Consider the following 16058-nt stretch of genomic DNA (forward strand, 5'->3'; position numbering starts at 1 on the left):
CATCACATGGCCTTACGGTTTCGCCTGCATCGCTGCATTGGCTCCTTACCTGGAGTGGCTGCTTCTCTTGCCCATTAGAATGCATTACCCGAGCCCAGCTGTGGCTCTTTAGGGCCCGAGACTAGGGATCAGTGTAGACAGCTACTGTCCTGGGTTCTGACAGAGCGGAGCGGTCTCAAGGTGGATGGGAATGGAAACTCGTCGTCTGGGTTAAAAATGCAAGTGTAAGCACACTCACAATGAGTTGTCTCCAATCTCCAAGCAGTTTAGGTGAGAGCCAAGGACAGCAGCTGGCTGTGTGTGAGTTTATTGTTGCGTCTCAGGACGAAGGCCCGAGTTCTCGAGAATGAGACAGCGGGTCCCGACGGGAACGCGACCCGCAATCCGCTTTTCAATGAAGACACAGTGAAGCCCGAAAGATGGGAGGAGAGAGGGAGGAAATTGAATGCACTCTACGGGTAGGAAGAGGAGATCGGAAAATGACATTACTTCATTGCCATGCCGGTCCAGATAGCACCGTAATGTATGGGCCATATCAAAAACAGTGAGCGAGACTGGGTGGATGAACAAATGTGTCCGAGGCAAAATATCTCTCCATCGGACGCCAGGGGAGAAGAGAGGAGCCAGAGCCAATTTATATCTCCCCTGCAGTCGTTTTTATGTAATAAGCCCATTAAATGCTGTGCCGTCTCATTCGTCCCTTTCCCCAGTAAAGCATATCTGTCAGCGGAATGGGCTTTGCGGCGCATCCAGCATTATGGAAGACCCTTAGAGATAACAGGGAAACATGTATTGGTTTCATGTAGTTAATTTATAATAACATCCTGTAAACCATGCCAAGAGAGGATAGGGAAGCCAGCCAACGACAGGGCTGCGTCTGGGGCCCGTTTTTTCAGTCTGTGCTTTTGTGTGTGGCAAATGTCCTTCCTGTTTTAAGGAATAACAAGAGAAGAGACACGGTTAAGAAATGAACAAAGAACATACATAGACCCACTACAAAACCTGCGCAGGGTTGATGAAGGCTTTAAGTTTATTAAAAGCCTCAAAGCCCTGCTGTAAAAAAAATACAATTTGCACTTGACACCAAAGTCACAATCTTCAAAATGCCCTCCCACCATTTCGAGAAATATACAAATGTTCCCACGCTATTATTAGTTTAAAAGCACTTTATTCAACTGACTCCAAAACATATTCAATCTTTATCAAATCATAATCCACATCACAGGTTAGTTACACACAGTTTGACATGTCATCTTGAGACCGGCGAGATGAATGGACTACGTAATATTCAGTCATTATAAAGCATTCAGCAGATCTCATGTGTTGGTCAAAACGTTCCCCCATTTCAGCTGGCTTAGCGAGTTTTGGTTCCACACAGATACATGTATTGTGCAGCAAACAGACTAACATCAGCCAGTTCATCAGAATCTGACAGCCACATAGACCGTACACCCGCAGGGAACATTATAGCACTACCTGATTCACTCACAGCTCAGAGTTGAAATATAATCATGGCTTTTCACAGCAACCAGTAATGATCTTGGAGAGGTTTCCAAAAGAACAGGCCCGAGCCTCCCACAGTGTTGAGAGTTTAGGTTTTTTGTGTGGTCTCACAGTGGCAGATGATAGATGTGTGTGCGTGCATGGAGTGTGTGTGTGTGTGTGTCCTAGAGTTGGCTGATGTTTTGGCTGTAGGAAGCAGCATCTGTCTGATGGCAGGCTGGTGTATAATTGTAACGGCGCTAACTCATCATGATGGCACTCTCACAAAGACATTACCCTACACACAGAGGACAACCCACTGGCAGCAGCCCCCCCCCCCCCCCCCCCGCTAGTGAGGGGGCTACTAGTCTTAACTAAATAACTTCTATATAGACAAACTGTTGCTCTGTGCCACAGGTGCGATACTTCCTGGGAAAGCAAAACCACTTCGGGACCTCTGATTACCCATGAGTTCCTCTGCCCTCACATTGTATCACAGCGGTACGCAGAAACACTGAGGCATTACTGACAGTCTAGCTAAGTGATTTCTACTTCCATCACATTGTCTGTAGACGTCCGCGCAGAACGTCAGTCGCATACTTGATTGAGGCACATAGAACAGGCGCCTCCTTTTCGTTCATCTCATCATGGGTCTCCATATTCTCGGGAACCTGTACTACAATCTTGTGTAATTGTGGTAGATGCTCTCTTAAGTTCTGCGGGGAGATGCATCAGGAGAGATACTTGACTGGGAAGGGAAAGCTCCATATGATAGCCTGGATTTCTTGTCAAAAGCGCAAGCTGATGGCAATTCTCATCGAATAAATGGGAAGTCTGAAATGCATGACAAACTGACTTAAAAAAAAAGAAGAAAGTTAAAATTAAAAAAATAATGCAGGACATGCATGTGTGGTTGCAGGAAGAGGGATAAAGGGTCCAAATGTAGGACTTTCTAGCACACTTCGGTACAGTTGGTCACCCTAAGCTTGCCACGAGAGACTTGATCCTTCTATTACAGAACATGTGTAAGTGTCAAACGTGGTCCCCCTCTCGACACCTCGGGCAAATAGTCTGATCAGCTGGCAGTGAACACTGTAGAGAGAGACACACACACATAGACAGAAGAACAGTAACACATTTATCAACATAATGAGTGTTCGTTTCTAGTCTGACTTTACTGTTCATATCACAGATGTAAAACTAATTCGAATGGAGATCAGGTTCCAAGTTCAGAAGCTTTTACTGTCCATTTTAGAGTAAAAACTGAGATTGCTATTTAGCTTTCACGTGGCTTGGTTACAGAAACACTGCGATGAGACTCGGAATGGTCCAGTAGGTAGTGTGGCAGTTAATGCAGTATAGAGACGCTGACTTTTTAATAAAAGTTCAACTCAGATGATGCCACAGATTTTATTTTCCAGTCAGTCACACTGGTGGTTCAAATAGTATTTGTTTTCTTTTAAATACTTCAGCTGTGCTTGACTGAGCTTGCCTGGTGCAATGGAACCAACAGAACCAATGGAATAGTCACAAATGTGTATACACTGCCCATCAGGCAATCCAGACAAACTCAATCAAACACTTAACCAAGATAAAAAAAAAAATACAATTGAAGTCACCTACTAATATTGTGTCTAGCAGTGATAGAAAGCAGCCTATTTCTTTTGGTCTTCCTTTTTTCTTTATTTTTTGGGAGCGATCAGGGTTATCGCCATTAATTATCTCAGCCACTCATTCGCTGACTCATTCCGAGAACAATTACTGGAGAGGAAAAAGGCAATAAATGAATGGCCTAAAAGTGAGTAGGCTCTTAACAGTGGAAGGGATATTAAATTAGATAAACTAGGATTACACAGCCATGCCTCATTGGCAAAGTATAATGGAGCATAAAGTCAATGATGTGTTCAGGAGGAAAGCCACCTATTGTGCTATATAAAGAACTCTACTGACATCGCGGTGGTGGAGGGAGAGCCACCATCATGCTATTTAAAGATCTCTACTGATGTTGTGGTGGAAGAAATGGGACCACTGTGTGTGTGTGTGTTTGCACGTGGGTAAACCTCAAACGTCTTAAATCTCCTAACAAAACCAACATGTTCAAATTCCGAATAGCATACCTCACTTGTATATCCGCATGAGGCAAGATCTCCCCATCACAGTTCCAGTTGCTATGGCCTGTGTCGTCGTTGGGATGGGCCGTACACACTTGGTTACAGATCTTCTTCCCACTGGTCTCACTCAGATCCACCTCCGAGATCACGCTGCTGTGCTTTGGAACAAAACGGAACCGCCGCACACGGTGCACCTCCACAAAGGACATGTCAAACTGCGGCGGCAGAGAGGGATGGAAGTTAGGGGAGGGAGGGATGGATAGAGGTAGGAATAAGGAGAAGGGAGTAAAGACAAGAGGGGATGGCTAGAAAGTAGGGAAAAGAAGGGATCAGTCAACAGTACCGAAGGTCTCCATCTTTCACTGCTCCAGAAAACAATCTCCCTTTATCCCCCCTCCATCACTACTCAGTTCTACTCCACAGACTGTCTGAGAGGAGCGTGTCAGAGCGATTTATTCTCCATCGCATTCACTTTATGACCGGGCCTGGTTAGTATTCATACCAAGTGTCCCCTAAAAAGCTTTCTGACAAAACTATGAATACACTTACTGGCCCTCTCTCCTTGTTTCTCTCCTTGGTGGCTATGCAGATAGTACAGAGGTATAACGCAATGAACATCCTACCGTCCCACCTGTGTGTGTAGCAGTATGCGCAGGAGGATGATGCAAGTTATCCAGAGCGCTTTGTAGAATTGGGATATCGGTTTGAAGAATTGGGATATTTGCGAAAAAGTGAGAGAGCGGAGTGGGACGCAAGAGAGTGTCTGAACTGAGGTATACCCCGATTTAGAAAGAGCTGTGTCAGCCAACTAAATCGTGAGGTCTGCAAGCAAAGTACAGGGAAACTCTTTCCCGCTCAATCTCCATCTCTCTCTGCGGAGGCTGAGTAAACCATGACATGCAGTACGTGAGAGAGATGAGTGACTGAGTGAGTGACGGAGGAATTCTCCGTCTCCTCCTGAACTCCTTGTGACTTTCAAACGTTGTACTGGCTTGATCCACAATACATCACCAGAGATGAATACGGTTTGAAAATAATCAGTACTTACTTCGCAAATATTTTTGCTAAATCTTATAACTTTTGGCGGGGGTGATATCCACCTCTGATTGAATCATCTTACATCTAATGATCTTTTATGCTTGCCAATGTGAAAATAAATAAATGACAGCAAATGTTTTTTCTCAATAACAACTCAGAGTTCCCCACCTGGTCGTCCTTGTTGGTGTGTCGTATGAGGTGTCGGAGGAAGTCGAGGCGGGAGGCCTTGCGTACCAGGATGAGGTCCGTGGTGCCATCGGCCAGGTGGGCATAGGGCGACAGGCCTCTAGGGCTGCGAACGCAGGCACAGCTCATACTGGCAGCGTTGATCGCTAGGAACTTCCCCCGGATCACCCGCCACACACCATCACCGCTGGTCTCTTTAAACACAAGTTGATCGATGAAATGTGTCATCCCTTTGGGGAAATTCTTCCTACAGTGCTGCGTCTGGATTATGCTAGTAAAATATAAAACATTCTTGTTGACTCTTTGGGTGCTCTAAAATCAGGAGCGAGGCTGGACAAAAGAGTTTGTGTTATTACACTCATGTGATGCCACTCGGTAACAGTCAGGTGAATCAAAGTAGTCTGCCATTCAATTACTGGTTGAGTGGTTTAATGGGGGATGTACAGTAACTCCAAAATGTCTGAGTGTTTTACGATAATATCCCTGATCGCATGGGGAATATTATGTGATCCGAGTCCATAAAACGCTTAATTATTCTACTCGTCTCGTAAAACAAACTCACAGGAACGATAACCTGAACCAACATTGACAAGTCCCCAGGGATTAAAAAACAAATACATTTAATTGGAAAGTAAATGATTAGATGTCTTTAAAAACTACCAATCGGATTATGACATTTACAAACTTTATTGTAGGTCTTGGCATTGTCTTAGCTTGGGAACCTCTCAAGTGTCCCTCACACATTAACATTTCGGGAGGCTTGTTTGCGACGTGACACCCAGCCGGCGTCTTGCCCCATTGCTTAAGCAGTTGTTGGAGATTTGATCGCCAAAACGTGTGCAGCAAGTCCCCCGCCAACTCTGGCAGCCAGACCAACTATCTCCCTGATTAGTGGGGTTCTGTCTCCCTCTGTCTGTGTCTGTGTGTGTGTGTGTGTGTGCGCGCGTCCCAGCACCACAGGGACCTGTCGCCTCAGCCAGCTCTCCAGCCAGCCACGACAGAGAAGCCGGAAATTAACACCAATTAGAGTCCCGGGAGATGAGAGGAGAAAGGGGATCTCTGTGGCTCTCAGTAAACTCTACTTATCCTCCTATCTGCTGCTCAGAATAAACAAATGCCGGCTGAGAAGAGAGTTCCCCATTTCCCAAAAGTGGGGACTGTAGTGTGTGTATGTATGTTGTGGGGTAGATAAGGGTCTGGGATGAGAAGAGTGGGCTGTGAGGAGTGTGTGTGTTCAACACCAAACGGTATACTATGACTGGGAACAGACGTGGGGGACAGGAGGGACATCAGCTTTATCAACAGACATAGCATCAGGGAAAAGACTACACACAGCACACACTTACAGAGGACTATAACCTCTTACCCTTGTCAGAGTTCTCTTCAGCCATCTTGTGGACATGATCCCCTGAGAGGAGGTGCACATTGCTGGCACCCTGCTCACAGATATGGCACCCAGTTCTGCACTTGATCTTGTCTCTAGGGTTCCCCAGGTTGTCCTCTGCGGGCAGGAAAGCGACGGTCCCTTCATAATACTGATGGGTCAGGAACGTCTTTAGGCCTGCAACAGAAGCAGTGTGTGGCTTTGAAATCCTGATGTTGACATTGTGTGAAATGTTTAGTTTGTCCACTCATTCCTCCCTTTCACTGTAGGTCATATTCGGAAATGGAGATTTTTTTTTTTTTTTACTACATAACGTAGTAACTAATTGTCTGACTGCAATTATAATGACAATTATAACTCCATGATTTACCTGAGAAGTCGTATCTGGAAGGCCCCATCCAGCGCTTCCTCTCGCTGTCCGTCAGCACGTCTCCGTAGAAACCGTATCCGAGCAGCGAGACGGAGTACCTGAGGAAGGTGTTGTTGTGATGGACAGAACACACGTCCATGGGTTGAGAGTCACCTGGAGGAGGAACACACAGAAAAAAATGGACAGAAAGGGCCTTATTCAACTGGTTGGAATGATGTCACGGAACACTCGATATAGAATAGTCTTGGTGTCAGGGTCAATGCCATTTCAACATCAGTCAATTCAGAAAGTGAACCAAATTCCTCATTGAAAAGCATGGAAGAGAACTGGAATATCAGTGTCCTTCCTGAATTGACCCAAACCCCCTGGACAGGACTCTAGTAGAGTGCAATGTTATCTCTTTAAACCACACTCCAGACTGTGTGCATGGGACAACACAAGTGTACCTGCAGGACTTAGGATGCTGTACTGTACCCGGACATAGAATGCTGTACTATTGAGAGATGCAGCCAATTGTGAGCATTGTCACCGAGATATATTAAGAAATTCTATTAAATCTCTACGTGGACAGGTAGAAGACAGATAGACCTGTTTGGTACGGAGACTGTGTGTTTGTGTGTGTATGGCTACTTACCCATGATGATGTGCAGGGCTGAAGTCACTGGATCGTTGGTGCCTGTTGTAGAATAGCAGATACAGTCAGTCGAACCTGTTGGATAGGAGAGATACAGGCCTCGTCAGTCACGTAATAGTATCTTGAATCTCAGGACAAATCCCAAACCCCCAACTTTGGGGGACGTTTTCCCAGAAACAGATTAACCCTAGTCCTGGACTAAAAAGCATGTCCAATGTAAAATCTCTATTGAAATGGCCTTTCACCCCAGGAGTTATCATTGTTTAAGTGTTTAAATATGGTTTTATTGAATCATCAATGGCCATAAAAGTGTTTAATGAAGAGAGTTGTGAGATGGAGTTAGATAAAGAGTTTAAGTAGTTTTATTAGGCAGAAAAGAGATGATATGTACCAGGGCCAAAGAAAGATATCATAGCCAATGGGTCTGTCTGGATCTGGGCAATCAGCACTCACTACACAGGAAATGAGGGGAAAGCGAGGCGCAAACCCTTCCTGGCACTTGAGAGAAATGTTCCGTTTGACTTCAAAATCTCTGATTTGATATTATATTATGGTAATAGGTCTCTATCGACCGTGCGCTACCGTTCAGCCTGGGGACAGTAATTTCAGGCATATCTGTCACAGTTAGATAATTCACGATCTGTTGAGACGAACCAACGACACCAAGACAGACCGGTGAGGAGACAGACTTATTTCCTATTTCCAGCTCCACAGCTAGACTGCAGACTGATGCTAGGTATGCTTCCCAAATGGCACCCTATTCCCTAATAGGCTCTGATCAAAAGTATTGCACTATATAGGGAATAGGGTGCTGTTCGGGATGCATGCTAGATGTTTTCAGCTGACTCGGGGAACCGTGACAGAACAGAGAGCCTGGGAAATCAGCCCTGCCGTTTACAGATGGACTCATTGCTTAGTAATCACACTCCTCTCTTTCAGATTGCTCTTATCAAGATTCGGACAATGACACAGCAGAGAGTAAAAGGGTGCCATGGGCTGACTGGTTTGCTTCTCCAATACTTTTTGAAAAGTTATTGAATTGAAATGAAAACGTACTGTCGTGCTACAGACTGGTTTACACTTCCATATTTCTTACTCAAGTGAAGATTGAAGATGTGTGTGTGAAGGAAGCCTGGCTGTCTTGGGTGTGTGACTGTGTGAGCCAAGCATGTATTTATTATGGATCCCCATTAGTTAGCCCTACTCTTCCTGGGGTCCAGCAAAATTTTAAAAACATTACAATACATTCACAGATTTTACAACACACTGTGTGCCCTCAGGCCCCTACTCCACCACTACCACATATCTACAGTACTAAATCCATGTGTATGTATAGTGCGTATGTTATTGTGTGTGTGTGTGTGTGTGTGTGTGTGTCTGTGACACATTGTGTTGCTTCACAGTCCCCGCTGTTCCATAAGGTGTTTTTTTTAAATCGTTTTTAAAAATCAAATTGTACTGCTTGCGTCAGTTACTTGATGTGGAATAGAGTTCCATGTAGTCATGGCTTTATGTAGTACTGTGTGCCTCCCATGTTCTGGGGGACTTTGAAGAGACCTCTTGTCCCCGCATGTCTTGTGGGGTATGCATGGGTGTCTGAGCTGTGTGCCAGTAGTTTAGACAGACAGCTCGGTGCATTCAACATGTCAATACCTCTCATAAATAAAAGTAGTGATGAAATCAATCTCTCCTCCACTTTCAGCCAGGAGAGATTGACATGCATATTATTAATATTAGCTCTCTGTGTACATCCAAGGGCCAGCCGTGCTGCCCCCTTCTGAGCCAATTGCTCTGAGTCAAGTCCTTTTTTTGTGGTACCTGACCACACGATTGAACAGTAGTCAAGGTGTGACAAAACTAGGGCCTGTAGGACCTGCCTTGTTGATAGTGTTGTTAAGGCAGAGCATTGCTTTATTATAGACAGACTTCTCCCCATCTTAGCTACTACTGCATCAATATGTTTTGACCATGACAGTTTTCAATCTAGTGTTACTCCAAACAGTTTAGTCATCTCAACTTGCTCAATTTCCATATTATTTATTACAAGATTTAGTTGAGGTTTAGGGTTTAGTGAGTGTTTTGCTCCAAATACAATGCTTTTAGTTTTAGAAATATTTAGGGCTAACTTATTCCTTGCCACCCACTCTGAAACTAACTGCAGCTCTTTGTTGAGTGTTGAAGTCATTTCAGTCGCTGTAGTAGCTGACGTGTATAGTGTTGAGTCATCCGCATACATAGACACTCTGGCTTTACTCAAAGTCAGTGGCATGTCGTTAGTAAAAATTGAAAAAAAACAAGGGGCCTAAACAGCTACCCTGGGGAATTCCTGATTCTAACTGGATTATATTTGAGAGGCTTCCATTAAAGAACACCCTCTGTGTTCTGTTAGACAAGTAACTCTTTATCCACATTATAGCAGCGGGTGTAAAGCCATAACACATACGTTTTTCCAGCAGCAGACTATGATCAATAATGTCAAAAGCTGAACTGAAGTCTAACAAGACAGCCCCCCCCCCCCCAATCTTTTTATCATTAATTTCTCTCAGCCGTTGGGTTTAAGTGCTGTGCTTGTTGAGTGTCCTTCCCTATATGCATGCTGAAATTCTGTTGTCAATTTGTTTCCTGTGAAATAGCATTGTATCTCGTCCCCCCAAAATTCCAGAAGTTTACTAAGTGTTGGTAATAGGCTGATTGGTCGGCTATTTGAGCCTGTAAAAGGGGGTTTTACTATTCTTTGGTAGCGGAATGACTAACTTCCCTCCAGGCCTGAGGGCACACTCTCTCTATTAGGTTTAAGTTGAAGATGTGGCAAATAGGAATGGCAATATCATCTGCTATTATCCTCAGTCATTTTCCATCCAGATTGTCAGACCCCGGTGGCTTGTCATTGTTGATAGACAACAATAATTTTTTCACCTCTTCCACACTGACTTTAGGGAATTCAAAATTACAATTCTTGTCTTTCATAATTTGGTCCGATATACTTGGATGTGTAGTGTCAGCGTTTGTTGCTGGCATGTCATCTCTAAGTTTGCTTATCTTGCCAACGAAAAAGTCATTAACTTCTTGACGCACGGATCCCGTTACCGGGATCATTTATCAACAACAACCGCTAAACTGCAGAGCGCCAAATTCCCAAAAAATACTAAAAATATTTATAATCATGAAATCACAATTGAAATATACCAAAACACAGCTTAGCTTGTTGTTAATCCACCTATCATGTCAGACTTTGAAAATATGCTTTACAGCGAAAGCAATCCAAGCGTTTGTGAATGTATCACATACATTATCAAGCATTTCACACATATTATCCAGATACTGACTGTTAGCACTTGGTGGTCTATAGCAGCTTCCCGCAAGAATGGGTTTTAGGTGAAGCAGATGAACCTGTAGCCATATTACTTCAACAGTATTTAACATTAGATCGTCTCTAAGCTTTACAGGAATGTGGTTCTGAATATAGACCGCAACACCGCCTCTGTTGGCATTTCTGTCTTTTCGGTAGATGTTCTAACCATGTATTGCTACCACTGTATCATCAAAAGGTATTATCTAAGTGGGTTTCAGAGATAGTCAGAATATGAATGTCATCTGTTACAAGCAAGTTATTGACTTCCTGGACCTTGTTTCTTAGGCTACATATGTTAATATGGGCTATTTTTAGCACTTTTCTGGGTTGCTTGATTGTTTTTAATGCTTTACTGGGAAGCTTCTCAGAGGTAGACTTACTCATGTTATTTACATTGGAGCTGATAGTGCAGGGTGAGCTTCCTACTATTGCACACCGCCTCAGTGCTAACAGTGTAATTCTGGTTTATAGGCTCATGATTACTGCTTACAATAGCTGTAGGATAAACAGATATATTCAGCGCAATTAGGGGTACATCAATTAAATCACTTACATTGTGTTTGCCAATGCCCCTAAGATCTTGTACATTTAATACAGCATTATGACGACTCATTGTCACAATGGTAGGGATTAACTGAGCTGTTCCTGGATCATCTTGGATCATTTACCAGTCATTGTTTCGACGCAGTCATTTTCAAACAACAAATCTTAACACCCAGTCAAAATATTCACAGAAGAGAGGAAACTAGCTACTCTCGCAGCTAAAAATATCCCTCTGAATTTCCAGATTTTTATCTAGGGGATATTTTCTGCAGTTTTGACTCACTTCCTCATTCAAATCACTCCAAAGCTTCTCTCACTAGCTCGGTCTGCCTACCTAACAGAACATCAGTCAAGGTTCAGTCGTTAGCCTGAACATAGCACCGAGAAAATATGGGATAAGACAATGTGAATGTGTTGAGCTACACACAGCCACTAGGTTTCTAGGTGTTACCTGATAAAACCGTGGACTTGGATACGCTAACCAAGGCTGTATGAGTGCTGTGTTGACCTTTTTAAACACTCATACTATTCAGTGAACGTCTATTTGATACCGAGAGGTTCTGTTTGCCATCTTACCACGTCTGATTAATACATCGTTATTACTTTGAGTTATTATTTCTCCTGGTATATGGAACCGCACTACACCATGACAGTTGGTTATCACTATCACTTATCAGCCTCAAAATTATATTTTGATTGATTGATAGGTAACATTTAAAATGTTTATACAGGCTAAGCTTTGGCAGCATAAAAGGGCAACACTTGACCTCATGAAACCTGTCAGTGGGACGCCAACCAAGGCAAATGCACAACAAAAAACGTTGATACTGTGAGTCCTTTTCTCTAGATATATAGTGTCAACTGGCTTATAGTAATCATTTCATCTTCATCTGACTGACTGGAAAAAGACTGTAATTCTGGACCCCAGCAGCAGCAGGCACTCAATGCTAAGTAGCAGCATTAAACCTACAGAATCACTGAAGCTATAGGCCTAACCAGCTGTGATATGATTCTCCTCCTCCATCTTCAACCTTAGGTCTTGTGAAGTAATGGATTTCACGGTGGTGAAATGTATGATGATTTTTTTTTGGTCACGCAGCACCACAGGCCCCCTCTAATTGAGTTTTGAGTGATAGACTCTTCAGAACCACCTGTGGGACCACAAGCCCTGTTGCTATAGGGATTCCTACTCGTAACTCAGCAACAGCCAGATAACAGAACATGGGAACTAAGGTTAGCCACCGTGGGAGTCAATCATAGCCATGGCCTTTACCTTACCATAACTTAACTTCTCCCATTCTTTCCTCTCCTTTGCTTCTCTCCTCCCCTCTTACCTGCAGGGATGATTCCGATGCGGAGCGCACATGGAACCAGGTCCTGGTTCGGTTGGTTCTGGTCCACTCTGGAATCACTCTGGGTCCTAGAGACCAGGCCGTGGACAACCTCGCTGAACATCCCGTCCCCTCCCACACACACCACCCTGAACAGGGACACACACACGATATATGAAAACACTCAATTGAGACCAGCCTTAGGGTCTGTTGGTTTTTGCTATTTCCTTTCAATGTGTGTCCAATTAAGACCTAGACAACCAGCTGAGGGAATTTCCTAACTAAATCAGTGACCATAATTGATTAATCCTAGGATTCATATGTCGGGTCAAAATGACCCAGCCTAATGTTGTTGTTTTTGCTGTACCGATTCCCCCAAAAATGTCATCATCTAATATTCCAGGAATTCCTGAAATAATGTGTCTTTAATGTTCTAACATCCTAGTTTATTTTAGAATTTTTTTAAGTAAGAGTTTTTGCATCACTACCTCAAGTTTTCATATGTGGGTCAAATATGACCCGTATGTATTTCCTATGGAATTCACTGCATTGCACTCGTCAAACTAACCTTTCTTTTTGCTACAACAATAAAATCTAAGCAATTAATAATTCATTAAATATCTTGTTTTTAAAATGTTCATTAATCACCTTTTTTCATTTCTCCTTTTTAACTCTTTGAGTAAAAGGAGTTTCATAAGGAGGCTCATAATTATGTTGCCAGATATACAACCAAAATGGTTTTACAGATGCTGGATGAGGAAGCCATTGGTGCCTCTGACTCAGAATCGGAGCTATCCAATTCAGATGACACAGACTATGTGCCTGTGGGTCTAGTTGGAGTTGTGGATGCACCTGGAAGTCCAGCTGTCCTAGATGATTCTACAGATGGGGAGGATTCCTCTGAGGAGAAGTGAGTAAAAAGGGGTCTTAACTGGAGTGAACACCCCTGCCCTCCCACTAAAGTCAGGACCAGAAGCCATAACATCCTGAGCAGCTGCCCAGGGCCTGTGCCGGGGAAAACAGTTGCGTCACCAAAAGTTGCCTGTGAGCTGTTCATTAGTGACAACATCATTGAGGAGGTCCTAAAGTGTACAAATTTAGAAGGACGGAGAATAGCGACAGCAAAAGGGACAGAGTGGAGAGAGGTCAACAGAGGACCTAAAGGCCTTTATTGGTTTAACCCTCTTCGCCGGCATGGAGGAAAAGGTGGGATGTCTCCACACGGGAGCTATTTTTGGATCCACCTGCAGAATCCAATGTATAAGACCACCATGTCGGTCGGAAGATATCCGTCGCTACCGGAGGCTTGATGACAAGAGGACCAGAGTGTTCAGAGAGGCAACGGATCACCTGGCAGCTTTCCAGTATGTGAGGGACCTTTTCATAGCAAAACTGTAGAGGAAGGTTCATCCCCAGCGACTGCGTCACAGTGGATGAGCAGCTGTCCTCCAGACGTGACGCTTAGCATTCCATCCAAAGAGTTCAATCTTGGTTTCATCACACCAGAGAATCTTGTTTATCATGGTCTGAGAGTCCTTCGGGTGCCTTTTGGCAAACTCCAAGCGGGCTGTCATGTGCCTTTTACTGAGGAGAGGCTTCCGTCTGACCACTACCATAAAAGGCCGGATTGTTGGAGTGCTGCAGACATGGTTGTCCTTCTGGAAGGTTCTCCAATCTCCACAGAAGAACCGAGGCAATGGAAAGACGTGGGGTGATGAAAGAGAGCCATGCCACCACCACTCAGAGCAGCCAGGGCTAAAAGAAGAAGAGGTGCCAGCTGTGTCCAAGTGTAAAGGATAGAAAAGTCAGCTGCTGGTGTTTTCAGTGCAACACATGCGTCTGCAAAGAGCACAGTCACATGCTTGTGGTTTGTAAACAAATGCATGGACCACGACACTATAAGTAAGCATCACACACATGCACACGTTGTTCCCTTTCAGTGTTCGTGCTTTCTATATTTCACAATTGTTAGTGTTGTCGTTTATATTGATGAACTTTGGATTTTGAAATAAATGTTTGGAAATATTATAAAACACGCTTAAGGTGGTTTTATTTTGTTCTTCACACTAAAAAGGTTTGATTGATTGTAAGAAAAAGATGCTAATATTTTCCAATAGCCATTATGGAATTTCAGAATATGTTATCGTTGAAATGGAGCTGTTGAAAAGCGACTAAAAACATTTCTAACAATAAAATAATTATTGAAAGGTCCAAATCATCACTCAAAATTACTATGTTCCACAAAAAAGGATAATATTTTTGACCCATATAAATAAAACACAGATATTACATTATCGGGTCATTTTGACCTGGCAAATGCATTCTTGGGGCGCCATGTTTACAATGCATCCTAGGGTTAATCAAGTACAATGGAGGCGTGAAAACCCACAGACACTCTACCCCCCCTAAGCTTTCATGTTAATTCTGCTGTTGTATTGATACTGCTATGAATGTCCACTTTGTTCTCAGCAGTCTTCTTCCCTCAGACATGAATGCATTGTGGTTGAACATTAACTGTTTTGTACTGAAATCTTCACTTAGTCTTTTGCACCAACAAAGTCATTTCTGACTGAGATGATAAAGTCTATGCCCGGTGATTGAAGTGTCTTCCTGCCGTGTCTAAAACGCACCCGTCACATTGCTTCAGATCTACCTCCGTCTTCAAGTGATCCCTGGCGTGATTGGCACTCTCCGTAACTATGGAAACAAGTTACATTGTCACTATTAAAAACCCATGACGAATACCTCACGAGCTTGTCAAGACGTTGCACACACAACCAAAAAATAGTTAAGCCAAGAATCCTGCATCCAGTATTGATCTTCCCATTGTCTAAAAGGGGGAAAAAAATATGTTTTTGACCAAAAAGGGGTTCCAACAAATGGTGAAAGGCCAACACCAATTAAAACACCTCAAGCTATGGGTCTGGGTCCAGCCTTAAACCCATGACAGTCCTATGGCCGCGAGCGAATACCCTCGACTAGGGATCGGCAACTCCAGTCCTGGGGGACCTGATTGGTCTCACACTTTTGCTCCAGCCCCAGCTAACACACCTGACTCCAATAATCAACTAATCAGGATCTTCAGTTTAGAATGCAATAAGTTTTAAAAGTCAGCTGTGTTTGCTAGCGATGGGGAAAAAGTGAAACACCATTCCGGCCCCCGAGGACTGGAGTTGCCCATCCCTGCCTTAGCTTGGGAAGATCATGAATTGTCTATGTGATGCCTCCCCCTGCCAATACCCTAGACCCCTCAAACTCAACTCTGGCCCTTGAAGCCAACTCCAATACTCGTTTTCATTTGTCCCCTCTAATCGGGGTTCAGATTTAGACCTGGCACACCAGGTGGGTGCAATTAATTATCAGGTAGAATAGAAAATCAACAGGCTCTGGACCTTGTAGGGTAAGAGTTGAGTACCCCTGCCCTAGACGATCCATGGTCTTCCCAAAGCATCCCATGAATCATAGATGTGTTTGGAATGGATTCCCATGTTTATCGACTATCACAGCTTCCATTACAGTGTTCCATTGATGGATGGTGCTATAAATAAAACCATATTCTTGGGAGTGGTTGGCGGGTATAGGCTGTTTGCCAAGTCAACAAATAAATATTTGCCGGGCCATAAAAGC

The 16058-nt window shown here is 43.7% G+C and overlaps 1 protein-coding gene across 1 annotated transcript in view; it reads right to left on the bottom strand.

The window, feature by feature from the left end:
- Window positions 1-1820: 1820 nt before the first annotated feature.
- cerk (ceramide kinase) overlaps window positions 1821-16058 on the bottom strand; it is a 32193-nt gene continuing 17955 nt past the window's right edge. Inside the window, exons 5-12 of the mRNA XM_055905872.1 lie at window positions 15062-15128; window positions 12435-12580; window positions 7206-7280; window positions 6572-6724; window positions 6184-6378; window positions 4800-5011; window positions 3600-3808; window positions 1821-2574 (exon numbers count right to left, since the gene is read on the bottom strand). Coding sequence (XP_055761847.1) covers window positions 2463-2574; window positions 3600-3808; window positions 4800-5011; window positions 6184-6378; window positions 6572-6724; window positions 7206-7280; window positions 12435-12580; window positions 15062-15128 — 1169 coding nt within the window. The 3' untranslated portion in view covers window positions 1821-2462. The remainder of the gene's footprint in view (window positions 2575-3599; window positions 3809-4799; window positions 5012-6183; window positions 6379-6571; window positions 6725-7205; window positions 7281-12434; window positions 12581-15061; window positions 15129-16058) is intronic.

This window comes from Salvelinus fontinalis, chromosome 39 (genome assembly GCF_029448725.1).
Source record: "Salvelinus fontinalis isolate EN_2023a chromosome 39, ASM2944872v1, whole genome shotgun sequence".
NCBI lineage: Eukaryota > Metazoa > Chordata > Actinopteri > Salmoniformes > Salmonidae > Salvelinus > Salvelinus fontinalis.